Here is a 21,069-nt window from a genome sequence, read left to right as displayed (position 1 = left end):
TATACTGTAAGCTGACGTGGATCCTCAGTTCTTCTTCATAGCCTCTTCTTCAGAAGTTGTGATGGGGAGCTTGACTTGCAATAGGACCTTTAGGAAGCTGAAGGTAGTGTGCATGGCTCCTCCATTATAGATTCACAACAACCCTGTGAAGTAGGTGGTGCTGAGAGACAATGGTTGAGAGACAGCAATGGGGATGCTGCTTTGCCAGGGATCTAGATTCAGGTAGGTAGCCGTGTTGGTCTGACGCAGTCGAAATATATATAAAAATAAAAAAAATTGTCCAGTATACCAAGAACAAACTTAGTTGGTCTCTAAGGTGCTACTTGCCAGGAATGTTATTGAGTTGTCCGACCCCATTCTAGACCCCATGAAATTATTCCTCAAGAGCATCAGCATCTGTGGCCTGTAGGGATGCTGGAGAATTCCGACGGAAACAGGAGCACAAATTGCCAGCGTTCATTTATCTGCCCCATGTCTGGAGTGGAAAGTAATCCAGCAGACACCCTCCATATTCAATTTTGTTGCTTCTGCTTTCGGTTTCCAAAGGATACATAATTTATTACGTGTTTGTGTGTGTGTGTGTGTGTGTGTGTGTGTCCCCATTTTGCACTGTGTTTCCTTTCCATTGAAATGAATGGGGTGTAATAATGCAAGGACAACATAATTTACATAATTTCAAGAGCATCGGCATTTGTGGTCAGTAGGGCTTGATTACACAAATAATAGATGAACCAGAACGGGTTGGAAAACAGTGCCTTCTCACATCCCTAGGGGCCAGTTACTGTATTTGTCACTATTATTGTGAACAATCCACTTGTCCCGCACATTGCCTGTGCACAAATTACTGCAATCTGTCTGGTTCAGAAACTCCAGCTGGTGCAGAATGCAGCAGCCAGACTGCTAAGGGGAGCTTCTGGTTGAGAACATGTGACGCCAGCTGCAATGGCTGTCCCTCTACTACTGAGACAGGTTCAAGCTCCTTGTATGAGTTTACAAAGCCCTGAACAACTTAGCTCCAGGATACCTCAGGGGCATCCCAGCTTGATCACAGAGATAATTGGCAGGAGTGTCGCTGGTCATTTCCAGAGTTGCTGAGGCTCCTTGACAAAAAAAACCCGAACCAAACCTTTTGCCATCAGCCCAATCCTGTGGAATTCTCTGCTAATAGAGATTCAGGGGCACAAAAACAGAGGGTGGAAGGGATTATCATTATTACTAAGAATTTTACATCTGATTTTTGTTAAGCCTCAATGGTGTCATCCTGGGAACTTCGTTAGACTTCTTTGTACTCTGCTCCACACCCTTTCCCCATTTTTTCCTGTTCTCTTTCAATAAACTAAGGGGCGTCCTACTAATGTAGATCCGAATAATGCAAGGAATTCAGATCCAAGTTTTTATTATTGATAAGTTTTTTCTGAGTTATGCGTACTGGATTTGTTTTTCCTCACATACACACACACATAGGCATATACTGTGTGTGTGTGTGTGTGTGTGTGTGTGTGTGTATAAACGTGATATGCAAAATTATATGACACACACACACACACACCCCTATAAAAATAATGCACATTATGTCATTTGGGCTTAATTAGCTTGTTTTTATTTTGAATTATATATGCGGAGGTTGGGGGAACACAATCACCTTTTCACTTCTAAAAGGCCTTTAATCCGCCCCTGCCCAGAACTACAATTCCCAGCATTCACTAGGGAAAAAAGGGGCAACAGTGGCGACAACTAACGTTCAGCACAAACTCCTAAGAACCCCGATCCCTTCACTCTAACTCCACTCCGGTGTTCCCCCCCCCCTTCTCCCCTTCACTTCCTGGAGTTCGCGCGGAGGCGAAAGCGGGGGGCGGGGCGTTCCTTCTCCGCGAGGCCGGTGCGAGTGGGCGGGACCTCCTCCTTCTACTCCCCGCCCACCAACCCTCTCCCTCTCGCTCCCCTGTCATCCGGGTGTGCGCTGCGGTGCGTGCGTCGCGACGTGACGACGTCGGCGCGTGCGTGGCGGAGGGCCTTCCCCCTTCTTCCACTCACCCGCTCTCTCTCTCGCGCTCTCTCTCTCTCCTCTTTTTCCCCCCTCCCTCCCTTCCTTCTTTCCCTCACACACACACACACACGCGGGCGCGCGCACGCGGCCTCCTCCTCCTCCCGGCCTTTCTCCCCGCAACCTACCCGGGCGGCTTCATCGTCGTCGTCGTCGTCGCCCTTCCCTCCGCCTCCCAGCCGGCCGCCATGGCGAACGTAGCCGACACGAAGCTGTACGACATCCTCGGAGTCCCGCCGGGGGCCTCGGACAACGAGCTCAAGAAGGTCTGCCTGGCGGGTGGGGCGGGGGGGAAGCCGGTGGGGCGGCAGCGGTGAGAGGGAGGCCCAGGCGGGAGGGAAGCCGCCGGTGCCGGGCCGGCTTGTGACCGGGGTCATTGGAGACGCCCGGGGTTGGAGCAGGCCTCGCCTGACTAGGCCTGGCCGGGGGTCGGGCGGGGGGGGGGGAGGAGGAGGCGGCGGCCTGGATGGGGCCTTCGGGGCCGGTTGCGGGGAGGGGGAGGCGGCAGGAGCTCAGGGTCAGGCCCAGGCTTGTTGGGTAGCGTTGGGTGGCCGTGTGTATGTATGTGGAGGAGGAGGAAGGGAAGGCCGCTTGTGGGGGGGGGAGGTGGGAGTGAGCTCTCGGCGTGTGCTGGCCCTGGGAGGTGGACCTCCTGCCAGGAGGAGGGGGAGGGAAGATTATACATATATAATTTGCTTATATAATTATACATATATAATTTGCTTATGGCGCTTGTATCCAACCTATGCACACACACAAACACACACCTCCGCGCTCACCTTGCCGGTTAGTGGTGGGTGTTATGTGGAGGAGGAAGGGCCACCGGTTGAGGCCGGAGCCGGTGTTTGTTGTGGTGTTGGCTCTGGAAGGTAAGTAGGCCCTGAAGGAGAAGGTGGATGCTGATGGTGGGCTGAGTTGTGTTGGACTGATTGCGTTTATATCCTAGAGTCACTTCTCTTTCCACACCATTGAAATATACATTTGGGTGGGGGTTGCTTATGCATCCCCCCTGCCATCTTACTTGGACGAATTCGTGCAGGAGAGAGCTGATGGTGTCTACTAGCTACAATGGCAAAGTGGATGCTTTTGAATACCAGTTGTTGGGCGGGGGGGGGGGGACTGAGTGCTCTTGTGCTTGGGTCCTGCTTGAGGGTTTCTCATAATAGGCATCTGGTTGAGCACTATGAGAACAGGATGCTGGACTAGATGGGTCAGACAGAGACAGGCTTTCTTTTTTCCTTCTCTCTCTTCCCCCTCCCGTCTGTAGTGTTGTTATCTAACCCATAATACTTTACTGGATAGAAAGGTATGTTCAGAAGCAATAACCCATCTCAGCTTCCCAATAGTTTGTACCTTGGGGATTGTTTTTAGAGTGGCAGTGAGGGAAAGCTGGGTGCTGCCCCTCTCCCCATTTTCTTTCCTGTGTACCGCTCCCCTAGATGAGAGTTAAGACTTGCTTCATGATCACAAGGAGGGGAGGGATATTTTGTTGTTAATTCCACTCTTTATCCTCTCCACCCTTTGCAGACTTTATTATTTAATTTGTTGCCTGACCTTCAGTGGATTTCAGCATTAAAACCTAACATTCTATCCAGAGCCACAGCACCCATAGATTTTATATGGCTGATGAGTTATTTTTATGGTGGCAAGAAGAAAGACCTGGGCATTAGGTCCCCCATTCTTCAAAATTCTGTGTGCCTTGCTTCATGGTGGCAAGGGTGAGCCAGAGACTGGCCTTCCTTTTCTCTCCCCATCTTCTCTTTGCCTTCTTCTTGCACCCCCCATAAAAAACCCTTTTGTGCCTTGGAAGTTAAACTTAGCGTAGCAGTAAGGGAAAACAGAGACTATCTCACCAATATTCTTATTTCCTCCCCACAGTTGAGGCTTGCTGCATGGTATCAAGAGCCTACTTGTCTTCCCTCTCACAAGTTTGTGCCTTTCTGGATTGGCCATGTGAGAACATGGATGACCTGTCAGTTTCCACTCTCCACATCTCACCATTTTTTATTCCCCTTGTCACTCCATCTCCTGTAACCTTGAGGAGTTTATTATCATGGTGAGGGAAATCTGGAGGTTAGCTCTTTGCCCTTTTATTTTCTACTCTTCTGTCCATGTCTTTTTGTCCTAAGCCAGGCTTCCTCAACCTCGGCCTTCCAGGTGTTTTTGGCCTACAACTCCCATCATCCCTAGCTAACAGGACCAGTGGTCAGGGATGAATTGTAGTCCCAAAACAGCTGGAGGGCCAAGTTTGGCCATGCCTGCCCCAATCCCATGCCTCCTGGGAATTGGTTTTACCTGAAGATCATTTCTCCACTTCATTCTTGGGGAGGGTAATTAGAATGGTATCCCAACCTATATTCTCTTTATTTTTACTTCCACGTATGCTGAATCTCATTTGGGCACATTCTGTTTCTGTCTACAAAAACACAGGCTTCATTCTTGGCCTTCATTCCTCTGTAGGTGATCCCTTCTCATCCTGGCTGTTCGAAAAGGGGAGTGGGGGTGGAAAGGTCAAAAGTCCCTAGGTAACATAACCCCTTCATGTTAACCCTTTCAAGATTAATTGCCCTTAACTTGTTTTTGTTAGGCACAACCCACTTCTTTTCTTCATCTAATCTTTGAGAACCCCATCCCACATCAGAGCCTTCAGCTGGTTAATAACCATGTCCTGCCTGTTTGTGACGGAAGGGTGGTGCTACTGGGGAATAGATCCTCTTCATCTGGGCGTGTAATAGTATAATTTGTTTGGGCTGGGTATTTGTTGTTATGGAAGCAGGTATTTTGGAGGAAGCATGAGCAATAAGATGGTTCTGAGGTTAACAGGAAAATAAGTTCCTTCATTTGGATTCAGAAAAATCCTATTTATATTCTGTGTACACGTTCCTCCTTTAAAGTGGTGTTTGGTCACTACAGTGATAGGTGATTGCTTACTAAGGGCTGCTGAGATTTAGCAATGTCTTATCCCTTTAAAATGAAAGTTTAGGTGAGTAGCAAAATTAACTATGCCCTGATACTCCTTTTGACTATGTCCTTTAAAAATAGAACATATCCAGGAAAACTTCATGGAAGTTACATTGATATGTGACTTTTGTTTTTAAACCACTTGCATGATCTAAACTTTTCAAAAAATAGAAAGTCAAATTAGGGTGTAATTTTGAATAACTGGCCGTTTTAATATTTCACAAATAGATGCTTTCTAGGTGAGAGGCAAACATTTAAATGGACTTGCTAGCAGGATTGTGTTGCACTTGCGTATATTTTGGAGAAATACATTCCAGAGGCTAGAGAACCTTCTTTTCACAGATGCACATATTGCTTATCACAGCAAGCAGTTTTTGAGCCCTGGGAATATCAAAGGCAGCTAACAGTGTGGCATGGGAAGGCTTCTGTGTGGGAATCAAAATTCCCACTGCTTATTTGTGAGCTTTGGTACATACAGAAGGATGGTCTCTGAATTGCAATCATTGGATATAACAGATGGCTGAAGACGCCATTTGACTTTTTAAAGGTTATTCCTTAATTGGTAGATTAGGACCTGGAAGTGGGTTGCATTCCAGCCTATGTTGGTTTGCACTAGTACTACCATAATTTTGCTTCCCCCCCCCCCTTTTGGAAGGAGAAAATTAAAACAGTAAAGGTTAAAAATTCAGGATGACTTGAAGTAGAGGGCAGAGCTACATTACTTTTAATTAATGTATAAGAAAATTCTCATCTAACAGCTTTCACATGTAAAATTTCCGTCCCTCTTTGGTCACTAGAGAGAAGAGATTCATTCAGTGAAACAATTGCTAGTGTGTGCCTGCTTTGGGTTAAAGATAGGTCCTAGGTCTTAAAATATGAAGTTGTGTCCTGATGAGCAACATTGTAAATCTTAATGCTACTTCATTGCATAGTCTAACAAAATACAGTGGTACCTCAGGTTATATACGCTGCAGGTTACAGACTCCGCTAACCCAGAAATAGTACCTCAGGTTAAGAACTTTGCTTCAGGATAAGAACAGAAATCGTGCTCTGGCGGTGCGGCAGCAGCAGGAGGCCCCATTAGCTAAAGTGGTGCTTCAGGTTAAGAACAGTTTCAGGTTAAGAATGGACCTCCGGAACTAATTAAGTACTTAACCCAAGGTACCACTGTATGTAGAGGAAAGCGTAGTTGTGTCCAGGAATCGGGATACTGTAAAAAAAAGAGAGATGGTCCATTCAAATAGGTACCAATGGTGATGTCATTAATGGAAACAGTTCAGGATGGCTGATATTTCTGACAATGTTTGTAATCCTAGTAGCATCTCAACTTCAATAGTTTGGCACACGGTATTAACTCAGAGCAGTCACTGAAAATACTTTTCAGTCTTGGTCATGTTACAGAATTACTTCTTAGCAACTATGGCTTTTCTCACTGAAAGTTGATCAGTCACACAGATTTTTAGTGAAGCTTCACTATAACCAACTCCAAATTGTTCTCATTGTTGATCTTTGGAGATTCTTGCTGACTTTGAGGAAATAGTAATGTGTCTTGTTGAGAATTAACTTTTTATTTGTGGGTCCTATTTCCATTCTGTGCATATGGACTTTGAGCACATATCAAATCTTTAGTGGTGATCTTAAGGGGATGGTTGCAAGGTTAAACACAAACAGTAATAAAGCACATATTAAAAGCACTAGGTCATATTTAATTGTAGAAGTAGTGGTTGCTGTTAATGTAAACAGGGAGAGTATGAATATTGAATTGGTTGAGAATTCACACCATTTTATTAAGGGCAGATTTTTTTATGGCAGCAGCAAATATGAATAGGATTTGTGTGCATGGAAGAGATTGAGAAACTCAAGGATATTCAAAAGAGCAAGCATAATTTTAATTTTCTAAGCTTCCACGAATAATGTGGTTAACAGCTACCAGGCAGTCTTTTATTGCACTTCAGTGGTGCTATAGTATGATACATGAACCCCTATGGAAATACTGTAGACGGCTATAACGTTTTCCCTCAGGAGGATGTATCTGAGATGTGTTGGGCTTTGATAAGGTTATTATACATCTGCACTGTTCTGAAGCCTCTTCAGATTACTGTAGCTATTCCTGTTCAGACTGCTGAAGTTTGGCCATGCTCGAATAATTGTTGTTGAATTGGGTTCAATCTTTGGTAACCTAATGCTGTTTAATCTAGTTTCATTTCAATGGGGGCTCATATGCAAGCTTGTTCTTGTAATGGATTTTTTAAAAAAATAAAAATAGGTTTTTCAAGCACTAGTTGACTTCTGGGGCTTTTTTGGGAGTGGGGAAGGACAAGCTGAACTCAAAAACTGTATTCATTTCCCCACTAACTAGTTATGTTGGTTCCTTTTGCCATTTAGGCATACCGGAAGCTTGCCAAGGAGTACCACCCTGATAAGAATCCAAATGCAGGTGACAAGGTAAGACTTCTTCTGCAAATTGTTGCATTTTAAGATGAACAAGACACAATGCTGGCCAAAATAGCTTGTGAACACGTAGTCTGAGAAGAACTGAAAAGAGGAAACTGTGTGGAAAATGGTGAAAATGTGCCATCGGTGAGGTGTAGGTAGTACTCAGCTTTAACTGGATGAAATGTTGGTTTAAATCCATACTCTGTGGTGAAGCTTACTTAACAGCCCAAGTTCTATCTCAGAGCTGTTGTGAGAATAAAATGGAACAATATTCATGCGCATTAAACTCGTCTCTTTGGAGTAGCAGGTGGGATGTGAATGTTATAAGATAATCAAAGCTGCCTTCTTGCCATTAGCTGTGCTTTGACACATGACTGCAAAGAGCAGTTTGTTCAAATCAATGTGAGTAATGGAGAAAGTTCATGAATGACACAGATGTGACATGCTTGTGTAGTGAATCACTGAGATGCCTGAGAGCAAAGCACAGAAGAAGGATGGATCAGCTGTGCAGAGCAGGATATACCTAGTCCTCCTCAGAAGCAAAGGAGAGGCCTGTTCTTTGAAGATAGATCAGTAAAGGAATGCAGGAGAGTTGGATGCCCGGAGTTGGCTCACCTGCCTGTTGCAGAGTCCAGACTGGGCTGGCATTTTGCATATATCTGCTTATACAACAGTAATTGTAATGTAGTAGAAGCGTATCTGCCGAAACACTTTCCTTTCCTATTGTACATATATTGCCAAACATGCAAATAATAGGCATTTCATTTACATTTACCTCCTTAGTTCAAAGAAATAAGCTTTGCCTATGAAGTTCTCTCAAATCCCGAGAAACGCGAATTGTATGACCGGTATGGAGAACAAGGCCTCCGAGAAGGTAGTGGTGGAGGTGGAGGAATGGACGATATTTTCTCCCACATATTTGGTGGGGGACTGTTCAGTTTCATGGGTAGTCAGAGTAGAAGTCGCAACGGAAGAAGAAGAGGTGAAGATATGATGCATCCACTCAAGTAAGTACCTGGCTTATTGTCTCTGGGGGAAGTTCCTGTCTTGAATGCATAATTGCTCTATTGGTGGGCTGACGTTCTCATGACAAACTGAAGGACTTTCAAGTACACATGATTTAAAGTTATCTGAAGCTACCTGATACCAAAATAGCCTTGGCGATCCAGCATTTATTTGTTTTGTTTTGTTTTTTTAAGTCTACCCTGCCTTATTTTCCAAGGAAACTTAAGACAACTAAATAATAATACAGTGGTGCCTCGCAAGATGAAAATAATCCGTTCCGCGAGTCTCTTCGTCTAGCGGTTTTTTCGTCTTGCGAAGCAACCCTATTAGCGGATTAGCGCTATTAGCGGTTTAGCGGCTATTAAAGGCTTAGCGGCTAAAAGGCTATTAGCGGCTTAGCGACTTAGAAAAAGGGGGGGGGAGTGAAAAAAATCGCAAGACGTTTTCGTCTTGCGAAGCAAGCCCATAGGGAAATTCATCTTGCGAAGCACATCGAAAAACAGAAAACCCTTTCATCTAGCGGGTTTTTCGTCTTGCGAGGCATTCGTCTTGCGGGGCACCACTGTACAGTATTGTACACACAACATTCCATACCAAACCCAACAAAACAAAACAAATCCAGTTATTAAAATATACACAACTTAAGCCAGCACAACATTTAAAAGCTGTCTTTAAAAGCCATGTTGTCACCAGGCACTTGAAAGGATGCAGTGATGGATCTGGTGCATCTCACCTGGCAAGCAACTTACGTAGAGTGGCACCACAGCAGAAAATCCCTTCACTTTTTTAAGGCTGAAACCTTACCTGCAGAGTTTGCGTAACACCTGACTCAACACAAATGATTAGCATGACCCCTTCCATTGTGAGTGTAGGTGGGACAAGGTCTCCATAGGGCCCAATGTTGCCCCTTTTGGTATACCTCCATTGCCACATCCAACCTTTACAAGAGATTAATGTTCTTCCTGCTTCTCCATGGAGCCTTTTCTCGCTCTCTCTCATCAGATGAGGTTTTTTTAAAAATTCAGATGGGGTTTTAAAAAATGCTAGAGAAAAAAGTTCTGGGTTTAGCCTTGGAACACAAAAAAGTAATCCAGCATTGTAATAGATAGTCCCAAGGAACTGGTACCTGGTTATGTGTTGGTTTGTTTCTGCCAAGGCAAGTTACTAAAGAAATAAGGCCAAGCCACTAAATCATCAGTGAATGGAATATTAAAGCCTCACCCATGCTTTAGGTAACTTGATACATTTACAAGCTGGGTTGGACTAATCATTGCAGCAAAACCACTTATTAACAGCCTAGTGAATAGATCGCTTTAAACCTGAGGCTATCGTTCTACCAAGTCAATGTGATTAAAAACATTGAAGTTCAAGTTGTTCAGAATCCCTTACAATGAAAAGCAGACAAGTTGGAACAGCAGACTGTTCCAAGCAGATCAGGTGAGAAAGCAAGCCTTCGCAAGAGTAGATGGAGTGAGGCAGGTATTCTGAAATTCTAGTTTAACGCAGCAGGTGGACTAAGCAGGCAGTGATGGGTACAGAATTGAATAACCTGAAATTTATTTTTTAAAGAACAAAAAACCCTACCCTTTATAGTAAGATGCTAAGTGTATTTATCTTAGAGTATTATTGAGTCAGTTTTTTTGGCAGGAGGTGAGCTTAATGTTCTGCATAGCTCCTTTCCCCAGTCTTTAACTAGGCCTTGATTGGGTGCCAAGTGCAGAAAGGCAGCATATAAAATTGAAGCAATAAAAAGCAGAAGCAAAATTAATGGTGCAAAATTAAGCAAATGCCAGTTTGCTTCCATTAATTATGCAAGTTGCAAAAATCAGATTACATTGGTGCAGAAATGGTTTGTTTATTTGATTCATTTTAAAGTGAGTATACAGAAGCCTGAGCAGGAGCTAGCCAAGTGTTACTTCTACTTTAGAATGCTGCATTCTGACAGAGCAAATGTACTAGAGGAGTTGTAGCATATAGTTCTTATTCCATGAATGTGTCCCAGGTCAAAACAAAATCCTTAATTTCACCTGAGGTGGGTTGGGAGTTAACCAGGAAGAGCCTTTTCAGTGCCATTGCTCCATTTGTGGAATATTCTCACATTTATGAGTTGCCCCATTAATAGAGTTGTAGGGTGATGATCATTGTTGGTTTTGTTTTTTGCTTTTAACTTGAATACCAACATCTTGTCATGTGAAACAGCCATTTCTTAGCAGATAACTTAATTTCATCCATAGTCATGTTAAAGAGAGCCACAAAACATCCTCATTGAGCTTAAACCACAGTGAAATGCAGAGATTAGAATATTAATGTAAATAATTTTAAATGATGTTAAAAGCCTGGGGGGGGGGAATACTTGACTGGTACGAAAAATATATTAAAGAAGGTTCCTTCCCAGGCAGGCCCAAATAGTGCCAACATTGTTATCCTTTCAGTGCCAACAAAATATATTTTTGTTTCCCTGGCCTTCTAAATGTATTTTGATGTCTGTTTTTCTCTCTCAATATGATATGTATTTTATATTGGGTTGTTTTTTAAATCTCCCTGGAAGCTGAAGGGTCATATACAGATCTTTCAAACAAGTAATGTGTGAAATATTCCATTAAAATGTCTCCATCTGGAATTCAGTGATATTTTATTTTTCCTGCTGAACGCATAAACTGGAATCTGCTGCCTTTAAAATCTGTATTTTTCACTAAAGGCCTGTAGAAACTGGCTGCAGCTTTTAGCTGTGGTTTGTAAAATCCTTCCTTTTTAATCTTCAGCTGATGGCTTTTACTGGTTATGCTGCTACAGTATGTGTTGTCATATTTTTGCGTTGCTCTTGGAAAAAGCAGTGGTACAAAGGAAAAACAACCATGCACTATGAGATTAGGTCTAAAATGGTTGCTGTGTTGGGTGTGAAAGTCCTCGCTATGCTGCTTGAGAAAGGATGGGCAGCAATTAAGGGAATAAAAACTAGTGGCTATTCCTCTAGTCAAAATTTGAATTAAAAATTTCCATGAAACAGCTAAAGCCTCTTGATTTACGGAACACCTTGGTTTGCTGTCATAATCATGTATTTGAAATGTTTGTAGCCTGCCTTTTTAACATAGAATCACTAAAATATCTTACATGTCACCAGACCAAGATAATTGTATATTTAAAAGTCCACACTTAATCATTCAGGCTGCCAGATTTCCTTGAACAGAAACCATATTATTATTATTATTATTATTATTATTATTATTATTATTATTTGTATAGTGCCATATACTCATAGGTTTGAAGGTGGTTCATAACATAAAATTACAATATAAAAAAGAGAAACCCCATTGGGAAGGTCAGGAAAGATCAGGGTTCTAGATATTGCTGTATGCCTGTGTGAACAGGAACACTGAGCTGGTGCTTAAATGCTAATACAGACTTCTGAGAGATACACACAAGGCAGCAGTTGCTTACTTGCAGAGCCACCTGGTAGCCACCTGCCTTAACCTCTCCCTGAAGGTGAAGGCACCAAGAACACAGCCTCCACTGAAGACTTTGATAGGAGTAAGACAGTCCTTTGTTGCGGTGAGAGAGCTGAGGTAGAACTGGAGAAACCCAAGTTCAAATCTCCACTGAATTACTGGGTGACCTTGGACCTATTGCTAGCTCTCAGGCCAGGGTTAGCCCTTGCCATGCCTTCCAGATATTGTTGGACTACAGCCTTTATCAGCCGCAATGGCAATGGTCAGGGACAATGGGAATTATAGTCAAACAATCTGTCAAGGGTGCCAAGTTGAGTATCTCTGTTTTGGGCTAATTGCCCCACAGGGCTATGTGAGGATGAATTAGAAGGTTCATGTATGTTGAGTTCATTGGAAGGAAGGTAGAGTATACATGTAGTAATGATGCATTGCTATGCTATGGGGTATGGATACTTTGGTGCATGTGTGAAATCCTGGTAAGAGAACATAGAGCTACCGTATAATGGCAACAAGTTGGTGGGCATACTTTTCTACATTGCAGCTCATCTATCTCTTGGGCTGGTCTAAAAACAATAGTGCTAACATTTTTTACCAGTGTATATTCGGTATCTGGAATATGTTTTTGCCACTTCATTTAGCCTTTGAATAGTTGTGCCTGCAAGTATGTTAAAACAAGATGTGTTCAGTCTTCTGCTGATACTTGAACCAAAACCTGAAGTACAATCCCTTTCCCTTACTCAGAGTTTCTTTAGAAGATCTTTATAATGGAAAGACTACCAAACTACAACTTAGCAAGAATGTCCTTTGTAGTTCATGTAATGGGTGAGTTGTTTTTTTGTTTGCTTGTTTTTTTGCATTCATCTGTCTTCAAAAGATTAATGATTTGATTCTTGAAAAATTGAGCAAAGATTTAAAAATGAAAATTAAATATAATTTTTTGTTTAGACAAGCCTATCCAGATATGTAGAATGTTTGCATGAGTTCTAATCTGGTTTTAGCTTATCACTGTTTTTAATTGTTATTTTGTTTTTTAAAAATAGCTGTTTTTACTGATAATTTTATTGGTTTCTTTTTGTAAATCGCTTGGGGTTTTTCTACAGTCAGTTTGTATATAAATTGCTGGAATCTAATAACTGCTAACAAAAAAGTCCATGTCCACCTAAGGTTTACTTGTTTGTAGGGTTACATTGTTCAGCTTTGCAACAAGATGCCCTTGTGTGTGTGTTGCCTGCATCCTGCTCTTCCTTGCTAAGTGCTTATACAATTTTTCAAGTGGGTTGCTATGCAGAGCACTAAGACCTGCATCTCCTAAGCTTTAAGACTTGCTACAGGATTAGATGTCCCCAGGCTCCAAAGATGTAAAGCTACATTTCCTTTTTGTGTTTATAATAATATGAAATCAACATATTTTTGATCTAGCCAAGGGGGTAAATCTGGAGCAGTTCAGAAGTGTGCGGCTTGCCGAGGCAGAGGTGTGCGTATCATGATCAGGCAGCTGGCTCCTGGGATGGTTCAGCAGATGCAGTCTGTCTGCTCCGACTGCAATGGAGAAGGTAAGCCAATCAATTCACCACAAGCATCTGATCTCAAGAAAAGTCCCTTAAGTTTCAATACATTACGATAGCTAAAACTAGGGTGCAAGTTAGCATGATGAGAAGCTCATAAATCCCTGCTCCCCAGTGAATTGTTTAGACACATTGGCAACATGGTTTGCCCTTTGCCTTGCTTTCATTGGTGTGGTTTGTCAATGCAGTGGGAATATAGAACTCTTAAGGATGATACACATACAACTAGCCATCTACAGTCATACCTCGGGTTGCGAACACTGCGGGTTGCGGGTTGCGCATTTTTGGGTTGCGGACCGTGCCAAACCCAGAAGTACCGAAACGGGTTACTTCCGGGTTTCTACGCAGAAGCACAAAATGACATCATGCACAGAAGCGCCGAATCACACGTGTGCAGACGCAACGCTGCGGGTTGCCAATGCTGCAGGTTGCCAACGTGCCTCCCACACGGATCATGTTCGCAACCTGATGTACTAGATGCATCAGTGGCAATTGCATTATGACACCTTAGGCCTAACTCCTACCTTGCAGGAGTGGTGCAGTGGTTGTTCCAGTAATGTAGGAGTATAGAAAGCATATGCAAGAAATGACATGGAAGGAACTGGTCTACATTCCTCATAACCTGATCAGCATGGTCATGGGTGATCAGCAGCTCAGCTGTTCCTGAATAGTTGCAAGTTGGCTCCTCCTGTGGTGGGGTCAGGTATCTTAGCCTTAGCCTGTCTTCCTGCTTTAAATGACACGCATTTGAATGGGGAAGTTCCTGACCTGGTTTTAGCGAACCACACTGAGACACCAGCAGCACTTGTTGGTAGGTGTGCCTTGCATCTTAGTAAAGAAGCAAACTACGTAGCCGGACTAAGGAACCATTTTATTATTGGAGTGGGGGGAGATTCTTGTAGATTGCTTTCTATCATAAACCCAAAAGGGTTTCCATAATAAACAAAATGATACCAGTGAAATACAGTTTAAACATACAAGAATAAAATAAGCATCAATATGATTGAGACCAGGGCTAACGGTAATCGAAGCACGGCCTCCAAAAGTTTGTGAAAACACGGGGGACTTCAACATGCAACAGAATCCCATCAGCGCGGGGGGATTCAAAGGGCCACATTCTCATTTGGGCAACCTTCCAGGGGCCATGTGTAAGTGGCATGGTGGCCAGGGGCAGAAAATGGGTGTGGCAGCAGATGTGACCCCTGTCTTTGTTCAGTGGGTTGCATTCTGACTTCACAAGTCAAAGCATGTCCACACACACTCCATGCAGGCAAGCCATAGGCATTATCACAGTTGGGCACATTCCAGCCAGGCAAAGGCACTCCGGGAGGGTGCAGAATAGGACTGTGGACAAGCGTGGTCTGGGGAAAGTCGCATGGGCCAGATAAAAAGGCCTGGAGGGCTGTGTTTGTCCCGCATGCCAGATGTTCTCCACCCCTTGAAACTGGGTCATAACTGGCCGTCTCTCTCTTTTCTAGGGGAAGTAATTAATGAAAAAGATCGCTGTAAAAAATGTGAAGGGAAGAAGGTGATCAAAGAAGTGAAGATCCTTGAAGTCCATGTAGATAAAGGCATGAAGCACGGGCAGAGAATCACCTTTACTGGAGAGGCTGATCAAGCCCCCGGAGTGGAGCCAGGCGACATCGTTCTCCTGCTTCAGGAAAAGGAGCATGAGGTAACTTGCTGCCTGAAATGCAAAGCTGTCTTTTTATTGCAGACCTTTGGAGCCTTTTGAATACTGAGGCTGGCGGCGGTTTGTGGGGTGGTGGTGTGTGTAGTGGTGCTCCATTAAATGTGTGGATGATAATGGAGTTGAACTTAGATAGCCATGAGCAAAAGGAAAATTGCTGCTGGTGCTGTTCTGCCTGTTTGTGCAAGAGTGTGAGTAGTTCTTGTGTTTCGGCTTCTCAGGCCATGTGTAAGACCCTCCATATACAGTATTGTTGTCTTCTGTTAGCCCCAGCCAGCATGCCCAGCGGTCAGGAGGGACACAGGCTTCTCCCAGTTTAACCTGTGATAATTTGTGTGAACAAATTAGTTGACAGTAGCAGAGAGAAATCTGGGACCATGGGGCCCCACCCAGTAGATTCAGCCAAGGGACCGTGGGCCGCTTGGCCCCAGTTATCAGCAGCCCAGTCTCTGTTCAAGCTGGTCATTTATATGAACTACTGTACTACTGTGTGTGATTAGTCTCTTCTCTTTTTCCCTATGTGTCTAATCTTTTTTAGAAATGTAGGCCTGTGGGCAGGGCCTATCATGTTTTTAAATCTGTGTACAGCATTTGGTACATTCTAGGCACCTAATTGTTACCTAGCAATTAAAATAGGTATGTCTGTGTTGCTTGTTTCCATGCTTTACATATGCACAACTAGAAAGATAACGTAGCAGACCTGCTGCTATTTTAAATATGCATTCTAGAAACCAGAGAAGCTAGCAATGGGCAACTCCTCATAATGGTCAGAGGCCATTTGAGACATGGTTGTTTTTGTTCTCGTACCTTTCCCAGTAAAATGTATTGTGAACTCCTTGCTGTTGTCACCTGAGCCATTTGAAATACACTTGGCTGCTATTCAGAATTAAACTAAAAACAATTGAATGTTCAGAAGTAAAGCAAAAGCCTTTCAGCCCAAAGCTTTGTATTTTTGCTCACAAGTCTCTCTGGGCTGCATCCAGCTAAGCCATGTTTTGAAGTATCCCCATTGAAACAAATGAAACTGGTTATAACTAAGTTGACTGAGTTCATTTTCATGAATCTTAAGTCAGATGGCCCCACTGAATTCTGTGAGTTGTCCTAGTCCTGGAGTTGTCATAGCCAAGGCAATTTCTGCTATTCCCCCCACCCCCAGTTCTAGTCTCAAAATTCATATACAGTGGTACCGCAGGTTACATACGCTTCAGGTACATATGCTTCAGGTTACAGACTCCGCTGACCCAGAAATATTACCTCGGGTTAAGAACTTTGCTTCAGTATGAGAACAGAAATTTTGCTCAGGCGGTGCGGTGGGAGGCCCCATTAGCTAAAGTGGTTAAGAACAGTTTCAGGTTAAGTATGGACCTCTGGAACGAATTAAGTACGTAACCAGAGGTACCACTGTATAGGTGTATAGCCAGGTGTAAATGTAAGATACTCCTGTATGTGATACTTTTTGTCCACCTGTGAGATTTTAGTGTAACACAAAGCATATACACACTAGGAGTTCATGATCTAGCTAGAGGCCAGTACCAATTTTTTTCCTTCCCTCACAATGGTTCCTACCTGTTTGCAGGTAGCTCAAGACAGACAAAAAGCCTGTTCTGGACCCTGCATTATCATCTGAAGTGCTTCTCTGTGTGCTCCCTTCATGGGACAAGAATGGGCCCTTTTCACTAGTAGCTCTCTGCTTGTGAAGTGCTCTCCCCAGGGAAGCATGCCTGGCACCATCTTTATCTATTTTTAGGTGACAGCCAAAGACTTGTCTTTGTACCCAGGCTTTTGGCCCTAAATTTTGAAGGGTTTCTCGTATTTGTGGCCTCTTTTCCTCCTTTTTTTAGTGGGCCACGATCAGTAAAAGGTGTATTTTATTTGTGGTTTTTATTGATTTTGTTACAATTGGGTTTTACTGTTTATATTGTGTTTGGGGTCACTTTTGTAAGCGACAATTTTTGTTGTTGTTGTTGTTGTTGTTATGGCAGCCCATCTGCTCATGCATTTGCCGCTAAACTTCTTTCCCTCCCTTTTCCAAGGTGTTCCAAAGAGATGGGAATGACTTGCACATGACGCACAAAATAGGACTTGTTGAAGCACTGTGTGGCTTTCAGTTCACATTTAAGCACCTTGACGGACGTCAAATTGTGGTGAAATACCCCCCAGGAAAAGTAATTGAACCAGGTAAAAAACCTCATGGGCTTTTGGAGCTGTTTGGAAGCCTGTTACCCTGTATTTTGCCTGTTAATGTATTTGATTTTACACAGAGGGGAAAACTATAGGCTGCCTCTTAACAACAATTGCCTTTGTCCATTCCTGTAGGCTGTGTCCGTGTTGTTCGGGGGGAAGGAATGCCACAGTACCGCAATCCCTTTGAAAAGGGAGATCTTTATATAAAGTTTGACGTGCATTTTCCTGAAAACAACTGGATTAGCCCAGAAAAGCTTACAGTGAGTACCCCAGGATGTATCTCTAAATGCTCACCTCTTCTGCACGCCAGCTGCAGAATATGTGGAAGTTGCACATCATCATTACATCTGATCACTATAGGAAACAGTTTTATCCAGCTATGTTCCTCTGTGAAATTGACTTAGCTCCACTAATTTCATTGGGCCTACTCTGAGTAGGTCCAACATTGGCTGCTCGATCAGATGACACACCTGCCTGATTCTACAAGCATAGATTTAAGGATAGTGATAAAAACACAAGCTCTAAAACAATTGTACTGGGGAAAGGGCACAGTGTATGTTTTTTTAAAAAAATCAGTGGAGAAGAGGGTACTGACCAAGCCATGGCTTTAAACTTTAAATAAAACATAAAACCAAAACAATTAAAAAAAATAAAAGCAGACATCAGTTAACCATTGTAGAAGGATTTCTTCTTAATTTTCTGCATAGGCCTGGTGGAATAGGAAAGCTTTCAGCAGGTGTTCAAAGGTTGGTGCAGAAGGCGCCTGCTGGAACTTGTGTTCCTGCGAATACTACATTTTTGCATCACTCTTCTTCCAATGCTTTCTTTTTAGGAACTTGAAGATCTTCTGCCTGCCAGACCAGAAATCTCCAACATAATTAGTGATGCAGAGGAGGTAGAACTTCAAGAATTTGATACCACTCGTGGTTCAGGTGGCGGCCAGAGGCGTGAAGCTTACAACGATAGTTCTGATGACGAAAGCGGCCATCATGGACCTGGGGTGCAGTGTGCCCATCAGTAAAAGTTTTGTCTGGGGGTGGGGGCGGGGGGAAGTTACACATGGATTTTTCTCTTCAAATTTTGCCTGACTTGTTTCCAGCAATCCAGTTGGATTGTGTGAGCAATCCACACGAACCCGATGGACATCTGTTGCTATATGTGTAACTTTTAAATTGGTCCATAGTATCTACAGAGTGTATAATTTAAACTAACCACACAAAAAAGCTTTTTTTTTCTACTGTTCTGTAGCAGAATAAAGGCACTTGAAAGGAAGATGAGATTCTCTCCTTTTCACCTGGGTTAAGTTTCAGTCCTTGTACTTGTGCTTGATTTTTACCAGTTTTTGTGTAGATTTTAAGTTCTATATTTTAAAAATTCAAATTCTACATTGTAAAGTTTTTGTGTAAAACTTTGTCCCGAGGCTTGGTATTTGGCTGCACCTGCATAAGCTGCTACAATAGAATAAAGAATTTCATAGCCTGTATCTATCACTTTAGATGCATGGTAAGTTATTGGACTTGGCACACAGTGGGGTTAGAACTGATGGGGAACCATGGAAGAGAGAGAGAAAAAATGAGAAGTGGTTGTAAAAGTTTTTAACCATCTTGTGAAAGGTTTCTGAAACTAAATAAAAGCTGTTGGTGATACTTCTTGTAAACCTTTTCTTTCCATAAATTCACACCTAAAATTACTCTTGAAATACATTTTTTATTTCCAACTCCAGTATTAACCTCTTAAACTGAAGGCTCAGAATGGGTGGGTGGGCAGTTGTATGGCTCCTGGGCTCAATGCTTTGTTGGCCAGTGCCCTTGAGTTTTAAAACCCCTGATGAGACAGACAGTGGACCATCTTGAATAGCTTGAAACCTCAAGCAGAGAGCAACTTAGAAACAGTTAAGGAAATGGTTAACAAACGGATACAAGGCAAATCTTATGGTCTGTGCACACTCCTATAATATAGGAATACACTTTAAGTAGAAATTTTATCAAAGGGAACTTGAGAAAAGGAATGCAACATTTTGCATTAAAACATTGCAAACCTCAGCACAACTGCAGGAAGTTGGAATAGTTCCTACAAAACTGCTTCATGATTACCTAGCCACATACTGTTTTACCTGATCAAAAGAAAACCCTACCATCCATGGTATAGGTCATTTTGAGCCCCCCTAAGGAGGTTCCTCCAGCCCTTTTCCATTGCTCATTTTGGCTGCCATTAAGCAATTTAGCAGTGCACCAAACCAACAAGTTTTCTTTGAAAGCTTAGAATGTGTCTTAATTATCCTAATTGTCTATTTAGCTGCAGTGTGGAAACAGCCCTTCCAACAATACAGAGGTCATGAGACACGCATTACTCTCGTGTCTTTGTGATCATGAACCACTGTTCAACGTTAGTCATAACTGCAGAAGTAACATTTTGGTACTGGTGTTTTAGGAAGTACATCTAACATAAGTTAACATCTCCTTTAAGGCAGATGGCCAGATGACTTGCTTTGAGGGCCTCCTGATAAATTATTAGTCCTACAATTAGGGAAAACACGAAATAGCATAGTTACACAGCTAAAAGTGTAATTGAAGATACCAACAGTTGCCAATGTCTTTTGTGATTCCTACAACTTTTACACATCTGGCAGTCCAGCAAAAAAAAAGACCAAAGGATGTCTGCACAATCCGAGGAAAATAATTAACCCATTTTTAGGTGCAGTAGTCACAATATTAGTTCAACAGATACTAGGTTAACCTAAGTATGGTTCTACCAGGCTTTGAGTCAAACTCCAAGGGAGAATTGGAGAAAAAACTCAACTAAGGTCAACACTACTGAAGATTTGGGAAAGGTTTTCCCAGCCAGCAAGCACCCCTTGAGCTAGGACTTGCCTGATCTCGCTCCCCCGCCCAAAGAAAACCCATTAGTCAAATACTAGCCACAATTTAAAGTATGTTAGTTTCCAATGGAGTTTAGCCACTTCTGACCCACTAACTTTCAAATTAAAAAATACCTTGCTCTCTGGATTAGGGCCTGCAAACCCTGTGTTTATTGCTTTGCTCCCTGGAGATAGCTCTTACAATGGGGATGGGTGGTCCTCCAGAAGTTGAACCTAGCTACTAGTCAGTGGTCAGCTGTTGCAGTCCAACAACTGGCAAGCCACCCATGGTTTTAACTGTAAGACAGCTACAGCACTGACTTAGTTGCAAGAGACCTAGGACTACAAGCAGTAAAATCCTATTCTAAAAGCAGGACTTAACATGGAAATATCCCTGCTGCAAAACTTCCATTAGGTTCTTGGAAACCATCCAGGCTACACTGCTGGAATATTTCTCCAGCCATTTTAGTTCAGCCAGACTGTTTTTAGACAGCCTTAAGTTAATGCAGGGAGCAACACGGCATCTGCTGTTAGCTAGGAGCTTGCTGCGAATTAGATCACTGGTCCAGGTGTAAAAACAAACTACAACACTGAATGTCATAAGGTTGGTGTTAAAGGCGACGCAATAGAGCCATGCAAGATAATGCAATGTGTGGAGAAAGTGGATAGATGGAAGCTTTTGTCTCCATCTCTTTACACTGGAATTCAGTGACAGTCAATGAAGCTGAATGGTGGAAGATTCAGGACAGACAAAAGGTTGTACCTCCAGCTGTTGACGGCTTCACATGGTGCTCTGCTGGCTGGCTCTGATGGGAGTTGGAGTCCCAACTGTCTCTGGAGGACCACACAGGGGTCCCCATCCCTCACTGAAGTAGAACTTT

General features: G+C 43.0%; 1 protein-coding gene across 1 annotated transcript; it reads left to right on the top strand.

Annotated features, from left to right (window-relative positions):
- The first annotated feature begins 1,949 nt into the window (after window positions 1-1,949).
- On the top strand, window positions 1,950-18,974 carry DNAJA2 (DnaJ heat shock protein family (Hsp40) member A2). The gene is made up of 9 exons (XM_083626091.1): window positions 1,950-2,310; window positions 7,391-7,450; window positions 8,225-8,448; window positions 12,634-12,714; window positions 13,312-13,445; window positions 14,936-15,132; window positions 17,181-17,325; window positions 17,464-17,591; window positions 18,164-18,974. The coding sequence occupies exons 1-9, from the start codon at window positions 2,233-2,235 to the stop codon at window positions 18,350-18,352; spliced, it is 1,236 nt and encodes a 411-aa protein (XP_083482217.1). The 5' UTR covers window positions 1,950-2,232; the 3' UTR covers window positions 18,353-18,974.
- Window positions 18,975-21,069: the final 2,095 nt, after the last annotated feature.

Source organism: Podarcis filfolensis, assembly GCF_964270895.1.
Source record: "Podarcis filfolensis genome assembly, chromosome: 8".
NCBI classification, from domain to species: domain Eukaryota; kingdom Metazoa; phylum Chordata; class Lepidosauria; order Squamata; family Lacertidae; genus Podarcis; species Podarcis filfolensis.
The sequence above is the reverse complement of the archived record's forward strand: the minus strand, read 5'-3'. Positions and strand labels throughout refer to the sequence as shown.